Source organism: Notothenia coriiceps, unplaced genomic scaffold (assembly GCF_000735185.1).
Source record: "Notothenia coriiceps isolate Sejong01 unplaced genomic scaffold, NC01 NC01_scaffold00019799, whole genome shotgun sequence".
NCBI lineage: Eukaryota > Metazoa > Chordata > Actinopteri > Perciformes > Nototheniidae > Notothenia > Notothenia coriiceps.
This window is the reverse complement of record NW_011352500.1, coordinates 831,653-853,068: the sequence shown is the minus strand read 5'-3', so window position 1 is coordinate 853,068 and position 21,416 is coordinate 831,653. Positions and strand designations below refer to the sequence as shown.

At 39.8% G+C, this 21,416-nt stretch overlaps 1 protein-coding gene across 3 annotated transcripts in view; it reads right to left on the bottom strand.

Moving 5' to 3' along the window:
- pcsk5b (proprotein convertase subtilisin/kexin type 5b) overlaps positions 1–21,416 on the bottom strand; it is a 73,892-nt gene that overhangs the window by 20,377 nt on the left and 32,099 nt on the right. For 2 of the 3 annotated variants that reach the window (XM_010779107.1, XM_010779108.1), the window contains exons 12-20: positions 16,842–17,030; positions 16,184–16,320; positions 15,531–15,659; positions 15,165–15,267; positions 11,739–11,932; positions 9,854–9,938; positions 7,929–8,032; positions 7,667–7,805; positions 6,212–6,327 (exon numbers count right to left, since the gene is read on the bottom strand). In XM_010779107.1, the coding sequence (XP_010777409.1) occupies positions 6,212–6,327; positions 7,667–7,805; positions 7,929–8,032; positions 9,854–9,938; positions 11,739–11,932; positions 15,165–15,267; positions 15,531–15,659; positions 16,184–16,320; positions 16,842–17,030 (1,196 nt within the window). Of the gene's footprint in view, positions 1–4,131; positions 4,881–6,211; positions 6,328–7,666; positions 7,806–7,928; positions 8,033–9,853; positions 9,939–11,738; positions 11,933–15,164; positions 15,268–15,530; positions 15,660–16,183; positions 16,321–16,841; positions 17,031–21,416 lie in introns of those variants that run through there. The other variant, XM_010779109.1, reaches the window with a different exon arrangement.

Here is a 21,416-nt window from a genome sequence, read left to right as displayed (position 1 = left end):
ATTTACTCAATGTTTATTTTCAGATTTCTCGTGGGTTGACTGAAGCCAAATGTGTTTCCATATTGAACATTTCGCAAAATCCAATTTCTAAAATAACGGAGCAAAACGGTCACAGCTCTGATTTGCACCTCAGTCTGTGTGTCAGAGACCTTACCTGCACATGAAACATGGTAACGACAGAATCTTTTCTGTGCCGTTCATTGACCTTCTGTGTTGAAAGTGTAGAGCAATACTCTTTGATATGAATTGCCATTATATGGAATGACGAATAGTAGAAACTTCTAAAACTCTATTTTATTGGAGAACAGTAACATGTAGGGGATGCACCGATACAGATCAAATATTACTGTTGGACAAAATTCCCTTTAATGGGGGTTACATATGGCATCTGGGAAATCAAACAGACATATAAAACAATTGCAGTTCCCTGTAACAAATACGAGTTATATTTTAATTATTATATCCAGTGACAACAAAGTAATGATGGAGCTTCAAATTGTTCTGTCACAGTAATGGATGGCATCAATACTCAGTTTTGGGCAAATGTAAGAATCCAGGATCTGCATCGTGAGTGAAAAATAGGCATCTGTTCATCCCTCGTACCACAAATGCATTACAACTCACTGCAGCGTTTCCTTCCCTGCAGAAAACTCCGGAAGGAATGACTATCGACTCGTCTTGTAGTACCTCTGGAATGAATCAATGCTGTCTGGGCTTACATTAAGAATTAATGGCATTCACTAGCGCACACCAATAAAGACAAACACACACACACTTTTCAGTGGGCAGTTTGATGATTTTAGATAAACGAAATGAGGTGGTGATTTTGGTTAACGTGACATTGTTGCATCGAATTTCAAGTGGTGTCTGAGTTCATCTTTATTAGAGTATGTGTGAGCTACATATTCATGTGTGTGTGTGTGTGTGTGTGTGTGTGTGTGTGTGTGTGTGTGTGTGTGTGTGTGTGTGTGTGTGTGTGTGTGCCTTCCTGGAAACTGCTAAAGTATGATCAGCAGTGGGTGGCATGAGTGGAGACCCCGTTGCCAAAATATCTTCAGATACTGATGGGCTCCAATGGAGGCGAGAAGACAAAACAGAAAAACTGAATAATACACTATGCATATCCATGCAAGCACACATATTCTGAATATGTAAACTTGCCAAATTACCCAGGGTTCCTCCACTCATAGACTAAAGCAGGGAGAAAGTTGAGAAAGGGATTTTGAATAAGTGTTTGATATGGAGTAACAACCATGCAGATGGATGGAAAAGCATCAGATAAAAGGGGATACACATTACGCACACCCACAAACATTATAAACATACATTCACATGTGTGCTTAGTCAGCCATCCTGCAGTTGCACACATGCAGTGAGCCAGACGGATGAACAGCTATCCAGCCATCAGCTTCCCAGCCAACCTGTCAGTCAGTTTGTCAGCCATCCAGTCATCCAAACAAAAAATCTATCCAGCGATCTCTCCAGACAACTATGCAGTTATCTAACAAACCATCCATTCAACCAGTTAGACTCATAGCCAGAGATACAAGTAGCTATGTTGGTGGATATCCATAATCAGACAGCCATGAGACATGGTAGGCACAAAGCATGCTGACCAAAAATTCACCCTGCAATTTTACCTGCCAGATGTTTAAAGGAAACAAATAAAAATGAATGGAGAGGCATCAATCCAGGGAACATGGGATCATTGTATTTTATGCATCATTTTCTATAATTACTATCATTTTGTATCTTAACAATAAATTCAGTGGGTGCTTTAGACCAATGGCCCACCATCAGGTTTTCAGTGTTAGTACCCCTGCCATCAATATTACCAATTACACAAATGTGCACACAGAAGAAGAATAAGAATGAAAGACACCTATGGAGTTCAATGTGGAGTTACATAAGAACCTAAGACATAGAGTCTAATGGGAGAGCGGAGGATATGGTGCTGCAGAGGGAGCATGAGAAGGTGTTTGAAAGACACATGGGGGAAGGAAGAGGGAGGAGGATGAGAGAAAAGAGTAGGCACTGTTTATAGGAATTAAATGTTAGAAGTTGAGGAAGGAAAGATGGAAAAAAATCCTACTAAAAAGTATAACTTAGTACAATACCTACTTGATTTGGCCAACTCAGACTATTGATGGCTCATATTGGCTCCAACGTTACTTTGGCACGACTTTCTTCACACTTTGTCCCTCTTATACTACATTTGAGACAGGCTAGTAAGGGATATCCTTTTTGGACAGGAAGATTGATGAGCAATTCCACCACAAGTACATGATTGATTGTTATAACTTATCTAAAGTATGAATTGAAAATTGGAAGCAAGTGGGCACAACCATTCCTGTCTTTGCATTTTAAATAACCATAATATTTTACCCAAATATGTGCGAACACTGCTTTAAATAAGTCTCTTTTTTTTCAAGACTCGGCATCCAGTTATATCCAATATATATATATATATCAACTACTATTTAATTACATTTCAAAAAATAGTGGGCATACATTAATTAAGAAAGCAAACAGAGAGAAAAACTGGTTATTTCATTTAATTTAATTTGTATTTGTCCCGCTCATTGTACGCACAACTCAATGTACAATAATTGCCAACAAAACATCTCTCTACAAGCACACCATTGAGCGAAAAGGAACAGGGAGAAAAAAAACTATCTTATATGACCTGCCCCTTTCTAAAAAAAAGAAAGCCAAACACAACAGTATCTTAGAAAACTAAGAGAAACACAAAACATACTTAGTTCCCACTTGACGGTTAACGGAAAGAAACAAAACAACAACAAAAAACAACAACACCAAAACATCACATGTATAAGGAAAAGGAAAAGTTCAATACCCTCATCTAAGTCCTACTGGAGAAGAAGGTGGAAAGCGGCGCATAATAATAATAATAACAATAATAATAACAATAACAATAATAATGGGACCTGCAAATAAAGAACAGACATCACATCAAAGACATCCAAACTATTTAGCAATGCAGGACCAGAGTACAGTACATAGACTTATTCACATTCTGCTTTATATAGTCCCATTTGTCTTAATTATACACATTTCTTTAACTGAAAAGTACATTTACAATTCTTTAGATCCTTCTGTTGAGAATTCCACAATTTTACACCAACCACCGAAATACACATTTGCTTAATAGTAGTCCTTGCATAAGGATGCTTACAATTAAATTTCGTCCTTGCATGAGGATGCTTACAATTACTTTTCCTTCTGTGGTCTTCCTTGTCTGATCCAAAAACAAAAAACTGTTGTAGATATACTGGTAACATTCTGCTTTTTGCCCTGTGCATTACTAATAATGTCTGCAGCTCAGCTATCTCTTTGAGTTTCAAGAGTCCTGACTTAAAAAACAGTCTGTTGGTGTGTTCTCTTGAGTCAGCTTTATGTATTATTCTTGCTGCCCTTTTCTGTAATATTGACAATGGCTTTATGTTGCTCATATACGTGTTGCCCCACACTTCTATACAATAAATAAAAAATGGCAAAATGAGTGAACAGTACAACATTCTCAATGCCTTGTAATCTAGCAACTGCTTTGCCTTGTTTAGAACATAAATATTCCTAGAAACTTTCGTTTCAACATGTGCTATTTGTGATTTCCATGTCAGGTTATCATCCAGTGTCACATCTAAGAATCACAATTCAGAAACCCTTTCAATAAAAACTCCATCAATGGACAGTGAAATGTTTTCATCTTTTTTTCTATTCGCAAAAACCATAAACTTAGTTTGATTCAAATTTAGGGTTAACTTATTTTCATCAAACCATCTTTTAAGTTTGACTATTTCATGTCCAATACACTTTGCTAAAATGTTTAAATCATCTCCTGAACAAAACAAATTGGTGTCGTCTGCAAACAACACAAATTGCAATAATGTTGGCATTTCACATATGTCATTGATGTACAAAATAAAAAGTTTAGGCCCTAAAACCGAGCCCTGTGGGAAACCACATTCTATGTTCATACACTCCGATGTACTTCCAGCAAATTGTACATATTGTTGTCTGTTATCTAAATAACTTTTTAACCAATCTANGTGTGTGTGTGTGTGTGTGTGTGTGTGTGTGTGTGTGTGTGTGTGTGTGTGTGTGTGTGTGTGTGTGTGTGTGTGTGTGTGTGTGTGTGTGTGTGCCTTCCCACTCCTACACAGCCAAAGTCAGCCCATACAGACATTATATTCACATTACCGAGTTAGCTTCTTTTTTTTTCTTTGACATATATTTACAGGCAGAAAAACCAGGGCCTTTCCTACTGTATATTCACTTCCCATCTGTTTACCGTTAACACGGGAAAGATAGGAGGAAAAAAAGAGCCAAAAAACTGCACACAGATGTATTCAGACGATAAGTGGCTCCTGTTTTAAGCTATGCTTCCTACACTGGCAAAAAATAGAAGGTTCAATTATTTTGGCATCGATGCTTTGGTCACAAAATACCGACACTTTTATTATTTTGTTTGTTTTCACTTTTGTTTTCATTTGCTCGTTTGTTCTTGAAATAAGTCCCAGTCATTTTACACCCTGACCACGTGTGTGTGTCCCAGTACAGAAAAAGGTAGGTTTGTTGTAGTCCTGCCATCGCACCTCCGATGCAGTCCCTTTAAGAGGCACAGATTCTCTTATAAATTATGTGACTGTGAATGAGTGGGCAGGGGGGTTTGACAAGGAGGGGTGCCCCCTTTGCCCCCACGCCCCCCCCTGCACTCCCTTTACGCCCAGTGAGTACGTCCCGTCAGCCCTTTTGCGAACACGTTCTGCAGCACAGCTGCTGCAGCACTTTCCTCTGGCAGAGATTGTTCTTTTTAACGAGCACACAGAAACTACCTTCCGCCCAAGATTCTTCATTTGCTTTCCCCAGACCAGGAAGAAGAGATAAGAAGGAGGTAGAGGGAAAACATGCGCACACATATACAAATGCATGTGGAAACACACACAAAAAACACACAGGGGAGAACCATTAGAAATGGTTGAATGGCAGGGAGAGCCGTATGATTGGTCAGGTGACAGGAAGAGTTTGTTCATCCAATCACAGGTGATGTTCATCGAGGTGGAAAAGTATTGTTGTCCAGCGGGGTGATTGTATCCACGTCGAGAGAGAGGTAAACATGATCAAATTTGGGATTTGGGAGAACAACAGAGAAAAAGAGAGAAAAAAAACAAACGTCACAAAATTAGCAAATTGAAGATTTTTTTAATTCACAACTTGTGTAATAAAGAAATCTTAAAGTGGACCACCAGTCTTTAAATGCTTAAAGCCAATTATTTCATTTATTAGCAGCACTGAAACATACCGCTTTGGTTTGGAAAGGTCGGAAACAGACTGGTTGTGCACTTTAAGTACTCATCATTAACACAAAGGTCACACAGTAAAGACATTTTCCTCCTCAGAGCTTTCTGGCCATGGGTTCATTTTAAGTTAAAGGTCATGACTAGAGCTGCAAGTCGCACACTTTAGCAGAAGCCTTATAATTAGACCAACACCTCAGCCAGTTAGTGAGAAGCAGGAAGATTTACGCTTAAAGATCTGTAAGCCAAACATGCATTATTCGGAAATGAAAGAAGGGAAAGAAATAGTTGAGCGAAATAAAGAAGGAGAAAGTAAATGCCTCAAGAAACGTTTCAGCCTATGCAGTCTGACTTTACCAGTAAATAACGGGAGAAGTGTTAGTTTGTGTTACAATAAAACAAGAAGAATGTGAGTGTATCTTCTCAGAGAGATGTTACATTAGTATATTTGCAAAAGACATTAAAGAGCAAAAAAGGGCAAAGCAAGATCAGTCCACCCTTTGCCTCGAAACAGTTTGATGCAAGGAGTTAGTGTGATGCTCAAATAAATGTAAAAAAGGTGAATGCTTCGCAGTTACTCAATTATTATACCTTCTGCTTTCATTTACATACCCTTTAGGTCATTACTTAATTGAATCTGGAGATGCAAATTAGTCTTGGGGAGATTTCAGATGTATAACTTTGGCTCTTTGATTAGGATCGTTCAGACCAAAATGTGTGTACTTCTTCTAACATTCTCTGTCCATTCAACAATCTAACTGCTACAAGACCTTACATGTTATCTCCAGACCATAGTAATGTATGGTGAAAATGCACTGCCTGTGAGAGGCAATGCAACAGGTATAAAGAAACACTTTGAGGTCATGTTGTAGCTAAGAAAGCTGACAACTCACCATCTTTGCAGATGGTGCTGACCACACAGGCTCCTGCCTCCAGATTGTATCCACTGACACAGCTGCTGCAGTTCCTCTCCCCGGGCCCCAGGCACTCGTAGCAGCTATGGTCACACCTGTCCATGGTTGTATGAAGAATGAGTTACTGTATGTCAAAGTCTATGCAGCACTATGCTGTACTCGCATATCCTCTTTGAAATGAGAACTGTTTTTTAAGAATAATCGACTATCTTTCACTAGTTTTTGCCTATAGTCGTCTAATGTCATTCCTTTTGTCCCCGCAGAGCTTTCACTTGTCTAATCTGCTTCATTCCAATAAATGCTCAAAAAACGAAACAATTAAACATATCATTTTTGTCCTGGTGTACATCATAACTTGGAAGTGGATAAATAGTCAACGTACAAAAGAGCGGATCAACACGCATATAGAAAATCCAAATGAAATGCTAAGTTGTATTTACTTGACCATGACAAACCTCTGCACAAAACTCAACACTATCTGCTTTATTCAACTAAGCTTTTCATTTATAAACGGTAGTTCAGTGTGTGTTGGTGAGTAGCTTTCACAAAGGACTGAAAGCAAATAATCCTTTAGAAGCAAAGGGCCAAGTAAGGCAAGAAAAAGCTTTCATATTAAGCGTGAAAATGGGTTTTATCAAAACAATTTAAGCAGGAGGGAACTAACAGCAAATTAAGTAATGTAAAAGGTCAAGTATGCAATAAATAGGTTGAGGTGGGAGAGAGAAAACAGGGAGGCAAGTTCACTCAAGAAGATAAGAAAAGCAGACAAGATGTCTGCCTGTGTGGAGGAGGTGGACTGTGGGTGGGATAGGAGGCAAAGCAGTCATCACACAGGAACATGAGCAGGTTAGCACGGTGAGAGGAGTGCAGCAACATGACTCACAGCTTTAAGATGGAATCAAGGGGCAGCTCAGCTTGCTTTAATAACATCAATTACCGTAATCATTCAAACAATGAGAATCCAGTTCCTCGGATGAACATGCAACCATGTGTTAATATCAATTTAATTTTAAGGGGATTAAGTACAAATGCCATATGCAGAGAATGTTTTGAAATGTGCCGACTGAGGACAAACAGATGACAGGATAGGAACATATCTGAAACATGAAGCATCACTAATGTTGTGCAGGTGAGCTCATTATGGGGTGAAATAGTCTCAATGATACGGATCATACCGTTTATCCTGCTGTTTTATTATTTCCTCACAGGTGTTGGACTTAACTTCAGAACATGTTCTACTTTTATCAGTAATTATAAATATGAGCACCTATCTAAAGTAACCTCTGCATGAAAATATGTTCCTGCGTGCATGGCACTGTAGGGAGAAAAGATAATGCTAAGAGAAGTTGGTACATTTGCACTGATTTCCTTGTTTATCTTTGCTGACTGGAGATCTGCAGGGTCACTGAGGTGTTGGCAGGTGTGCTGACTTACTTCTTACAGGACCTCTGCAGCTGCCCGCTGTCTGAGGTGTGCTCTGACAGGTAGTACCCAGTGCTGCACGTCAACACACACCGCCAGTCCTCCAGTAAGTAGCCCTCGGCACACTTACTGCACGCCTCTATACCTGTGCCTGGAAAACACAGAACCACTTCAGAAATCTTGTTTCTAGTATTCATCATGTCTACTAAACCACAAAAGAGCCCGCGGACCTAAATGATGAATATAAACTGTTGTAAATTGTATGACTTCCTACCTGCGCAGGTGGCACATGCCCGATGACAGGGCTCACAAGTCCTCCTGTGGCCGTTGTAATAAGTCCCGGGGTCACAGGTCATCTGACACTTGTTTCCTTGAAGGCTTAAGAGAGAAATAGAAAATAACTGACATTAAAATCCTAAATGTAAACACCAAGTAACCAAAGTAAGTCAAAGTTATAAATGTATCATTAATAAGCAACATACATTCCCCATACAGGCGGCAGGTGGGTTTCAAAAAGTAAACATTTGTGAAAACGCTTTAAAGTTTCCCCATCAGCCTGTTGAAAGCCAGCAGATACAGAGCAATTTTCTTTCTGGGCAAGTATTTAGGAAGGAAAAAAAGACTGCAGCAACATTAAATACACGTGGGCGTTCACAGCAGCTGGCGATGGTCCTTTTAGCTGATGTACAGGTTTATAACTTCTGCAAAACTCAATTGTCTTTAAAGGGAATGTGTTGTTAGGAATAGTATATTCAGAGATTAACATACATATAGAAATATATTTGATCAGATGTAGAGGTCAGTTAGGAAGTACATTTGGAGGATATTTAGTCGGCTCTCTGAAGTCACATCGAGGACAGGTTGGTGAGCTTGACGCACTAAACTGAAAAACAGCTGGTCTGTGTTAGCTAACGTTTCCCAGAAACAATCTCGTCTGTTCCTCTCTTCGGCTCCTAACCGACCATGAATGGTGTACTGAATGGGAGACTGTGTGCGTGTGTGTGTAAGCATGTGTCTTTCTGTGGTCTCACTGGCATTAAGAGGAAATTATGGCTTACAAGTGTCCACACCTCCACCTTTGGCTACCCTGAACACTGAAAGCTGAGTTCAAAACCGCAATATGTTTTAAGCGCTTCACAAGTGTTTCCTTCATGACCTATCAGGAATTCCAGCACTTTGAAACGCCCTATTCTTTGTCAGGTCAAGTGTAGTGGTGCGGTTTTGGAGAGGCTGCTGCAGAAGAGAACATAAAATGAACTGCAACATGTCTGGGTAACTGAAATGCTTACAGTATATCAGAGGTTCTTCAAAGTGAGGACCACAACTTAAAACAGCTCCACTTCTTGTGGGTCTCCGCATGATACGAGCATATGCTGGCTTTAATCAGCCTGGGTCACTGGGTGAAACTCTGTTTCCCAAGTGGGACGCATTTGGGAAGCCCTGTGTCACCGGTTCATTCTACGACCCTAAACCACAGGGCAGATGTGCTCGAATTAGCAACACTGTCTTCCTGCTGCGTTTGAGAGGATGAACACAAAAGGTTTTTATCCTGAAGCCAAATGAATACCAGAAGTCAAAACCTGGGCTATTTGTGCTCGTGTGACAGAAGACTGACTGTCTTCATATGATTAATACCAGCAGGTCTTGTAGCAACTGGCTCTCAGTTAGATTTCATTCTAAAGGCTTTTTCCTGGACAGCACACCAGACACATGGACACAGAAACATTATTTTTATTTAATGGCTTGTTCAGATTTTCTGAGATATTAATCGTTGTTATTATAAACTTAGGCGATTTAATCACGATATCTAGATTTATTATTTCATCTTGAGGCGATTCCATTGACGATAAATTCTCAGTTTGAATCAGACTAAGCCCCCACGTCTCACATCAGAAAGGTGTGAGGGGGGCCGGGGGGTTAGACGCTGTACGCCTATTCAAAGACCACTTGATTTGAAGCAGACAGACGCCAAAGTGGCAACTTTTCTGCGGCAGTAAAGAGGCTATGTAATGATTTTAATGTGATTGCAGCATTTCTAACAATACCGTTAAGTATGGTGTTTATAAGGTGTAGAATCCAAAGTTAGGTAGCAGCAGACACAGCAAGACTTAAATCACTTTCTGTCAAGACACTCAAACGATCAACGCTATAAACTCTTTTTAGTGTGACTTGGGCGGTGCTCAGCGGCCTTTAACTCACCTCATCCCAGGTTTACATTCTGTGCAGATATTGAAGGAAATGCACTTCTTACAGTTCTCTGGACATCTCCTGCAAATATTGGAATCTGAAAGAGAGCATCATAAACAGTGAGTAATAGGAACCAGAAGTCTGGCTGCAGTTGAGATTAACAAAGGGAGCGGTGGAAGAAGATAACGGTGAAGGAAAGGAAATGTCAAAAGGCTCGAGCTGCAGGGATGAAAAGTACATTGTAGTGTTGGTGAGGGAGGAGAGGAATATAGATGAATATTTCAAAAGGCAGACTCATGGCAATGAAACGCTTTGACACAGTACACATGGACACTGATGAAGATTTATAAATAAGAATTGTGTATAAGGGGATTTATTGTTCCTAGGGGAACTATTGAGTAGACTGTACTATTAAGCAAGACTGTGATTTCTACATTTCCAAAAAGCATTGCTCATGTAGTATGACACATCCTTTTGGTTTGGTTTGGGAAGTCTTATGATCAGAACTAAGTGGAGGAGACAGAGAAGTGAGGATCGTTGGCTAGATTTTCAGGAATCTGAAAAGCATTAAAGGGAGGAGGAAGCATTTGGACAGGTCACAGACGGATTGATGTGAAAAGAAAAGGCAATTTCGCTTTAGCTTTCAAGAGAACTGGAGGTAAAGAAAATAGCTGAAACGATGAGTTCATTATTAAAGTTAATTAAAAAGACAAGCAAATCTAAACACTCCAGCTATGGCCGTGGGACTGTTTGTGTAACACAATGCTGTCTGTTGATACCACACACAACATATTGCTTACATGACATTTCCATTCATTAGTCTGGCATATCCTTAAGAGTATTTTGACCTGTAATAAAATCATTACATTACATTGCATTTAGCTGACTTACAATAAGTCAAATCATTACATGGAAGTGTCCATGCGTTGACAAAGGCAGGAGTTCACCTCGGCTTGCTGTCAGACTAACAAAGAGAAAATAAACTCCTTTAACACAACGCGGTACTCCGCAGTGCCAACATTTCAAAAGAAAAAAATATTCACTACATCTTGGCCCGTTGAAATGTTTTGATTGAACTTGGACTGGATCACATCAGATCTGCTGCCAGAGACTCTACGCTGCCAGGACTTACACCGTGTTGGCTGCCAACCAACATACATAATTATAAGATATACATAGTTTCAGTCTCTCATTTGTGCTTTACTCTCGGCCAGGCTGGCCTACGTCTTCAACATAAGACAAACCAGTAAGTATATACCAGCAGTAGACACTGAATGTAAACCCCTACTGCACTACTCTGTTTAATATAAACCCGAAAACAAGCTGACTTCTCGTGAACATTTCACTATGGATAAAAGGTTTTATCCTGACTTATTCCACTTTTGAATAAATCTACAAGCAGAAACTTTTCAGTCCTGTTCGGCTCAGCAAGTGCATGATAATAAACAACTGGCTAGACATAACGTCAAGCTCACAGATGTTTCTATAAGTCCAGTTTGTTTACAGCAGTGCCAGGACTACAGTTACAGTACGTTGTTATTCGAATTCATTATGAACTTCACAACTACTTGAGAATTGTATTCATTGGCAGCAAAAACAAATCATTGATGCTTTGAGTGATCAGGGCCTGAGCCTGATTTGTGGTTGTAGGAGGCATTTTGCTGCAGCATCTCCAGAACTGTTACGTTTTGTTAAGTCTACATGTTTGTTTATGAACTACAAGAAAACAGATCAGTGAGAAAAGAAGACAGCTTATTAAATCCCCAAATGGGAGCAAGGAAAGATGACTGAGGAGTTTTGGGAATATCTTTTGGGCTGCATTATGTGCCATCAGGTCTGCATTAACTAGTTGAGAAGCTGTACATTGTGGAGCCGGTTGGGCCAGCAGGGAACTTACCAAGGTCGAGGTAGAAGCCGTCACCGCAGCTGGCGACACATGTGTTGAAGCCCTCGTTCAGGTGGAAACCAGTCCTGCATGTGGTGCACTGGTCGCTACGGCTACCAACGCAGGTCTCACACAACGAGGAGCACTTCTTGCAGCGCTTCCTGTCATCACGGAAAAAGCCACTGGGGCACTCGGACACACACATCCTGGAGAGGGGGATTGGAGGGAGAGAAAATGATGAGTACGAGGTGAAAGAAAGCGTGAAAAGTGGAGCAAAAACAAAGGACAGCTTGTATTTCTTATAAATATATTCAGTTTATGCTGTGCAACATAATAAAAACCAAATCATACTCAATGTTCCAATATTAACACTCGCTATCACGCAGCTCAGTTTGATGTTAGCAGGCACAAAATGCAAAACATTATGTCAGACAAAAAACATGAGCCCCTTGATTAAGGGTATTATGAGCATTGTGTATTCTGTGCGTGATAAATATACGTTTAAGTGAAATATCATTTTATAGCACTGAAGCATCGTTTTTTTTTTCACCCACTGTAAACCACAACTACTTTTTAATGTCCCAATAGCACATAATGAGTTAGGACAAGCAGAAGTAGAGGGACAAAGTGTGTGCGTGCCGGTGCTATATGGCGAACAGGTGTAACATCTGCTGGATAACTTCACAGCCCTCCGTCACCCCCTCATTTCAGCCTGAGGCTCCCTTCTAAGGTGAAAAATACACAAAAATCCTCAAACACACACACACACACACACACACACACACACACACACACACACACACACACACACACACACACACACACACACACACACACACACACACACACACACACACACACCTTAAGCCTCATTCACACACTGCAGAGTTTTCTGCCAAGAAACACACACTGCATGTGTGAAACGAATAAGCCGCATGTGCACGTATAAACTGCCATGCGTTTGTCCTCCAGCTTCAGTACCGTTTCTCTGCTGTGCTGAAATGATTATTTAACTAATAAAGATTGTAAAAACACTTTAATGCACCGCCTACACCAAGGACACCACTAAATGTGAGAAAAACTTTAAACTGAATGTTCCTGACCACACTGTCAGTAGATGGAAATGGTTGAGACCTTGAAACCGTACGGACAGGACATTATGGTTAAATACATTTAAACAGAACATTTCACGTTTTGTTTTTCAACATGAATTATTTTTGTATTTATTGCCAAGATATTTGAATGTAACTATTTATTTTCTATAGGGCAAGAAACACAAGCAGTCAGGAAAACACCAGGTTTGTAAGTCACTTTTGGTGAAGGTGAAATTAAAAGTGTTTGTTAGATTTCATGCCAATAAAGCAGAGTGATCAATACATTCAAATGAATTGATACTTAAATATATATTTATATGCGCCTAAAGACAGTCCTCAGTATGCCTTCCTGCTAAGAAGTCTACACGTCATAACTTCATTTACACGGAATGTGTTACGTTTTAAATTATGTAAAAAATAACGATACATATATATTTCTTTAATTTAGAAGAAAAAAAAACACATGCATGTACAAATACAGAAAGGTCCAACCTACATAGTTTCAAGGAGCCACACAACTTTTAGTGAGTCTAGACCTTCAAACACATGTAGGGATGTAATTATCCGAACATTAAACACCACCACCATCCCTCCTCCTCCTCCTCCTTCCTCCCACCACTCCCCCAATCTTTATTCATCAATTGCTCCCTGTGGTGGCAGAAAAGGGCAGCACACCTCTAAAGTGTGCTAATGATAAGGCAGCGCCTCAGCTCACACATTCTCCTGCACCTGCATCTGTTGTCCTTTTATTAGTGCAGAGACCCGCCGACACAAAGGCAATTACAACAGACTTTGATCCTAATGGGATCCTAAGGGCACACCTACACACACACACATATATACACACACACACACACATATATATATACAAAGACATTCAAGGTCCCACACACAGACACTTACACACCTGTTAAAAGGGGGATGGGAGATACTGATCGTAACATGACAGAAAGGAAACAGCAGATATCAGACTGAAAAGGTCAAATAATCAGGTCGCCACCTGCGCTGTTTTCTTAACCTTTTTCAAATTAAGCTCAACAAATAACAGGCAAGCAGTGACCTTTATGGTGGCAAAGGGGACGTCTAAATTATCCTGAGCAAGGGAGTTCTTCAAAGAGGTTTTATTTTGTGACTTTCTGAACTTCAGAACAAAAGCTAAAACTAACATGGCATAAGGTCCTGTAGTTGTGACACAAAAGAAAAATGGTACCGGGCATTGACTTGGTGCCTTTGAAATGTTGGCTCCTGCTGTGGAAACTCTTAAAAAGCAGCATAAGACCTAACTGTTTACACATTGTTTCTCTGCCTTGTGTTTTCCTTTCGTCGTTAATTGAGACAACTGATCTAGAAGGTGCTCGAACAAATTTGAGCATTTGAAACAGCATCAGAAAGGTTGCTTGCTTGTTGCGTTTTCTACTCTTCATAGAACCATCTACTGTATATCCACATAATTACCCAAGTATGTTTATTTTGTATCAACATGTCAAGAAGACTTTTTGATACATAGAAAAACATGCAAAGTAAGTTTCATTTGAAATGAAGATGATTAAATCAGTTCATGTTGTTACCCAAAAGCATGAACAAACTGAAAAACAGCTTTTAGCTGATTGAATCCAGTTATTGTTGGATTTGGTATGCAAAGACTCTTTCACTTTCTGACTGAGACCCTCGGCTAATATTGATCCCTTTCTTCATGTGGCTGTCTCTGAACTCCCAGAGGACTTCACATTCTTTAAAACAATCAAGAGAACAACAATAATCTGTTTAATAAACGTATGAGCCAGGTGTTTCTTCTATCTGAAGCATCGTAGCTCAGGTGCCCTTTTTAATTTAATAGAGGACAATTGGATCTGGTGAAGTCCACAGAGAAATAGCTTTTATATCTTAATGTATTCTTTGAGGATCTATAAACTGTCTATAAACATGAGGGAGTCCAAATGTAGGAATAACACTTACATTTTGCTATCCATAAAGTACATATGTACAATGCACTGATTCACTCCTTCACTTAATTCACACTTTATATACGCGAGTACAAAACCTTACCATACGATGGATAGTCAATTTAACCTGGTAACACTTGAGGTGTTTGATGTTATACGAATATAAAATGGTTATGTTGTATCTTGAAACCATTTAAAGAAAATACTACAAAATAACATCAAAAAAATGTGTTGTTTCTTGTTTTAATGTGGAGTTTTTTAAGTTTTTATGTCATAAAAAAGGTGTTTTTATTACAATAAACATTCATGTTGTAACGTAATACAGATCCATTTTCTATTTTTGGCATGGCAGTAATATACAGTCATAATGTCTTAATTGATATCATGTTGATATTACTGACCTGGTGTTGTTCTTGAACTTGAGGAAGTAGTGGAGGCAGTTGATGCAGTTATGGGGTCCAGGACCTTCACAGCCGTTCTCGTTGCATTCAGAGTCACAGGGGCCTGCAGGAAAATACACGTTACCAACAGCGTAAGAAGACCATGACCGTAAGGTTTTACAGTCTAATAAATCTTGGTCCATATTATCTTAACAGAATTATTGATTACATTATATTGCACATTTTTAAATACCCTTATTCCTTTCTGTGGCAGTATAACCTGCCATCATTGTGACCGGACATTAAAAACACAGCTTCCATAGACTCATGTTACTTTGTGATGCTGCTACTGTGGCGCCACTGTCTGTGTACAGATTTATCACGTACCGATGTACTCCTCAGTGAGCTCCTCCTCGGTGGGCCCCACCGTCTCTGCGGAGCGGGTCTTCTCGCTGCGCAGAGAGTACGGGTGCACAGATGTGCCGTACAGCACCAGGGACCACTCCTTCAGCTTGCCTGAGGAAACAGAATCATTGTAAGAGTCTCGGACACAGATCCACTTTAGTCCATCAAGCAGGTGAATTTGATATTTGATGTGAATATTTAATACAGAGAGTTTTTTTAAAAAACAACAACAACTTATCTTCCGATCATCTAGTTGTTATGTCAATTTGGGGACAGCAGTTCAGCCATCTTTAACCTTTTTCTAAATTCCTTTATATTTTCAGCTACCCCAAGTAGATTACATTATATTAAACAGTTTATAATACACGAGAGAACTACGCAGAAGTGACATGGGAGGATGGTGACCCACGTAACAGCTTTTTAGCAACTCTCCATTTGAGAATTTATTATGCTGTTAAATTGGTGGGTCATTTGAGCCGTTAAGTTCACTGCCTCCAGAGAAACATGTGTGCTCGTGCTTCTCCTACACTCCACATAAAACCATCTCCTGTGTCCTCTATTTCTACTATGTCTTTCAATTCAATCATATAAAAAAATTATATTTTATGAAAAAGAAAAGAGCACCGATGACATACCAGGCACTTTCTGGCTGCGGAGTTGAGAAGGTGAATCGTAGATCTCTAGGACCCAGTCGCCGACCGCCTTCTCCCCCCAGCAGTGGGTGGTCATAAACTCCCAGTTCTTAAAACCCTCCATGGAGTGATCAAACAACCTGCACATCAAAACACATGCAGGCAAACACACACGCACACACAAAATCACACAGAAGATATCAGATGGGGAAACAGCTTAAGTACCGCAAATACTTGAACAAACAATCTCAACCACTCAACCAACAGTGTCTAATGAGCCATGGGCAAACATTACATGACTGTGGTTTATTTGAGGTGAATAAGCCCAAGGTACTGTACAGCCAGACATACACTTAGAATCAAATTGCCTAAAAGTTACAACATTTATCGCTCTTTCAGCACAGATGGCTATTCCACATTTTAATAAAATAATCCATATATATTTAAATACAATAAAACACATCTAATAAAGCCTCTGTAAGTATTTTAAATTAAAAAAAAACACCTTGACTTATCTTAACCCAAAGCAAATCATTTTTTTTTTAATATACCCAAACACCGGTTAACACACGGACATAAGGTAATAATTTTTATTTTGCATTGTCTTGCCTGTTTATGTAGTATTACAGTGCAGATCAAATCTCACTATGCGTTTCTTTACCTGTTGGCGAGCAGCTGAGATTTGGTCCCTGAGGGTGAGGTCAGATTGATTGACAGGTCCCCACGGCGAGGGTGTGTGATTGTAATACGGACGACCACGTGCTCCAGGTAGATCACATGATGGTTGGGGTTGTCATTGCATCCAGTTGCCTTGTACACTGACCGAACAACGTGCTCTGGTCGGATAGTTCTGCAGGAAGAGATGGGACCGAACATAAGACATGGGGAGAACAAACTGAAATATCCACAGTTTGGTATTTCTGGGAGAATTGAATGTTAAACACGTGATCAATGTAGTCTGAAATCAATTGTATTGATATGTCCACTGATTAAAACAAGAATGACACACCAAAATCAACTCCATTGACAAAGGCTGGGGAAAACATGACAAATCTATGGACAATGAGAATCACTAAATTTCATTTTTAGCAAAAATCATCAGGGACGAATCACATAAGATACTCGAGAGAACTCTGATTGCAATTCAGGATGTATATTAATCTTTCAAATTGAAATATTTTTTTCCTTTTAAGTAAGTAATGATTTTGGTTGCAACAAAAAATTATTTGCAGGTTAACTTATTGGTGATTGTTTGGTCTGAGAAATGTAAGAAAATGGTGAATGGTTCTTGAGTCCCAGGGTTTAGCTGCTGAAGTTAACTCCGTGTTCCCTCAGCCGTAACGTCTGTTTTCTCTACCAGGGAGAGAGGTTGGGACGGTGGCTGCCTCCCAACTCTGACACATTCAGTCAAGCCTCACCAAGAATTCTGCTAGTGGCTGAAACAACACTCAGTATCACGTTTGAATACACCGAGGATTCCCTAAAAGCAATCAGGTGTACTTTGATTCAGCCTCCCTCACAAAACCAAGAGGATATTAAGGTTTTCCATTTCAACCGGCCAAAGAAACCAAGAAGCATGAGCATGATAAGAGAGACCAAGAACATTATCTGTCCTGTCTGCTATGCACAGCTTAGCGGCAGGAAAAAAATCACCAGACAGCCAACCCAAACAGCTGATGACCCCTTGAATAACTTCTGTGGTATGATTTAAAATAACAGCGGCACAATGACAAACAGTGAAAACATGGACAGGCCCAGTTTTTTTTTTTTTTAAAAGCAGAGCCATGACAACATAATACCTCACAGAAGCACTGAATTTAATGCAGGGTCTGTTCGCTGGAAACTTGAACAGAGCAAAATTGCATATAAAACAAATTACTATAATTATTTTTTGTATGGTAGAGTGTTGAAATTATTTCCAGTGACTTGGGCCGTTTGATCCTGTATTGGAAACGGTTTCATTATATACCCTGTTGTCAGGGTTACAATGAAAGTGATGACATGTTTAGGACCTGATACAGCACAGATGTGTATCATTAAAAAAGGGAAAATTACCACAGGACAATTATCGGCTGGTTAAGACCGCCATAAGCTGTTGCAATGAACATTACGTTTCTTTCTGGGATCAACATATTACTCAAACTTGGCTTAAGGATTAACTGAGACAAAGAGCAATACAAGGGTGTATTCAAAAACTAAGTTTTCCCTTTTGCGATTCAGGCCAAATGTTGCCAATACCCAGAGGGAGTTCAACTACAGTCATAAATACCAGGTCTGAAATTATGAGAAAGCGATATGTGTTTATTGTCTGCACAGTCTATCGATTATGTATTAAAGCTAAATATATCAATTTGTTTGTGAAAAGCCAAAACTGGCTTCCATTGAGGAGTGTATTTAAAAAGTATACATTTTAAACTGCTAAGATGGATGAGACAAACTCGTCTGTTTCAATAAAATCACCAAATTAGTATTTAATAGGTCAAATTGGTGTATTGTTATTAAAAGCAGATTGTTATTAATACAAATTGTTATTTTCCAATGGCCAGAAGTTATTTTCACAACCTATAACAATTTCTTCATCTGTCCTTTGACTCCATCTGTCATCACTTTCATAATTCTTCAGGGACAAATAGTCAATAGAAACACTTTGGCGCACTTTCTTGCATATTTCTCGTATAAAACTGAGAAATACGCAAGAAAATTGCTTGAGATCCAGCAGACATGATGGAATGAATAGCCGAGAGAAAACACAGATTGTCCATCGTAAGTGCTCGATGATGGTTTGGAAGGCGGACAGCAGTAATAGCTGGGGAGTATCGGACTGATATCACAGTTCTGGCTTCTCCATAACACAACACAGATAAATAAACCGTACGCATGGGAGCGAGCGGAGCAGATGCACAGCTGAGTAACAGCAGCCTGCACTCAGATCAGCCAGTTTTCCAAGTGGATTGAGGCGAGCGATTGCAGACAGACATTACCGAACGCAGTCAGAGGGGCCAGCCAGAGGGTGTGTGGGAACGCAGCAGTGAGGTGAGGGCTGCACTTGTGTAGCGAGTTAGGGGCACAGAAAAAGACTACACACACGTGCAGATGAACCAACAGAGAAAAAGAGTTGCATATCAACCTTGTAACAAAACACATCTATGAAAAGATGTTCGAAGTTCGTGATCCAAGTGAGCACACAGATGTTTATACATAAACTTGTGAAATAAAGTGGTTTCAGACTTTTGGGGTAGTTTTGTACTGTGCTGCACACTGAACTTTCATAACCTTTGCTCCAAAAACTAAATCCATCCATGTCCAGGTGATTGCCTACTTCTACTTCTTTGCAGGCCTGTCATTTCATTTTGCCGGGGGTGATTCTGTTTATGAACAAGGCTTAAGCTACTGGCCAAATGTGTTACTGACCATGTCACACAAGCCTAAGGCTGCTCATAAATTCTCTGCACATGGAAAAAGAAAGCTAAAAAGACGGTCTTGGTGTTATTTATTTCATGTAACAACACTGGTAATCTCTCCATGAGCCAACACAAATTACACAAGTACTGAGGTCTGAGCACAAGCCGGACTTTACATAAGCCTCATGAGGACTGACTTGTTCACTGGAGCAGAACAGACAGAATGACACTGATAATGCTGCAGTCGCTAGACACCGAGCCTGAGACTGAAAGCTAACCAGTTCAGGGCCCACGTTCAGCCAGCCTAACACAGAACAGAGCTCCGGCTTCCAGCTGCATCAAGAATAACAAGCTGTGTGTGTGTGTGTGTGTGTGTGTGTGTGTGTGTGTGTGTGTGTGTGTGTGTGTGTGTGTGTGTGTGTGTGTGTGTGTGTGTGTGTGTGTGTGTGTGTGTGTGCGTGTAGTGTGAATCGGCGGCTGTTTCCAAAACTTAAACCGAAATCCCATCATGCATTGCGACATGGCATAAGAGTCTAACTAATGCCAAATACACGTGGGTTTCTTTTAAATTGAAAACCCAAGGTAATTGTGTTTCTCAGATTGTCTTTATTCATTCATTATATGGATTATATTTCTCCAAAAGCTGACTTCACAATACAACACCAGCACTTAAAGTGGTTTTCTCGTGAATATACTCGCTGCCAAACTGTTCAAACGGCAGATCACTCTTGGTTCTCTTCAGATCGCATAAATCTTTCGCCTTTTACTAAAGATTTCCGTGGAGAGGACCAATAAGAGTTATAACTAATTTTTTGATGCCCTGCTTCATGCGGGGCTTTCCAACATTGTCAAAAGAAAAATATCTGTACAACTTCAGAGATGACTGCTTCCTCCATTATATTACCTACCATTTATTTTAGCTATACCATTAAATGGTTCTAGTCTATGGTATGTGACATATTTATATATATGTCAATTGAATCTTTGCAACCAAACATGGTCTCATTTACAACTTCATCCTAGATTTAAATGAATTCAAATACTCAAATGAAGTAACCGTCAATATTACACTATTGCTGATAATACATTAAATATATGATATAGTATGGGATGTCATGCTATGTTATTTGACTTAATTCAAGTGTATGATATTTAAGAATGTGGTGCTGGGACCGTAACGTATAATACCCTGCTATATATACAGTGTATGGCAATACCCCATTATTCTTCAAGGGAATATATTAGATGTATTTACATTATATTTACGTTTAAAGGTAGGGTATGTAAATTTGAGAAACCGGCTCGAGATCGCTAGAATTTGAAAACACACGACCGGAGAAAATCTGCCACTTCCTTATAGAGCCCCTCCTCCAACTCACACGAACGCGCACATGACCAATGAGGGCACGAGATAAGTTTGTGCACAGATAGAAGGCTGACAGGCAGGTAGGCCATCCAGTTATTTTAGCCGGGCCGGCTAAAATGATTGGTCGTGCTTTTTACATTAGTACGGTTTCCGCAAAATGAATTTTTTTTGAATGGATTTTTTGTCAAAGCACTTAAGATATACATTGCTATCGGGATGTTAAGAGCATTCCATGGAATATAACAAAACGTGTATCTCGAGCCGGTTTCACAAACTTACATACCTTACCTTTAATTTTCCTGCAAAACCGACATGCAAACACACACAAGAGGTTTCTCAATACTCAAATTTCCCCTCCTCGACTCCTCGGTCCTCCGGTAGTGACCCGGAAATGAATTTCAGCGCGCCAATTTTGAAGGACACTCTAAATTTGCCTAAAACTGGCACTTCGAAGGACGCGAGCATCCGA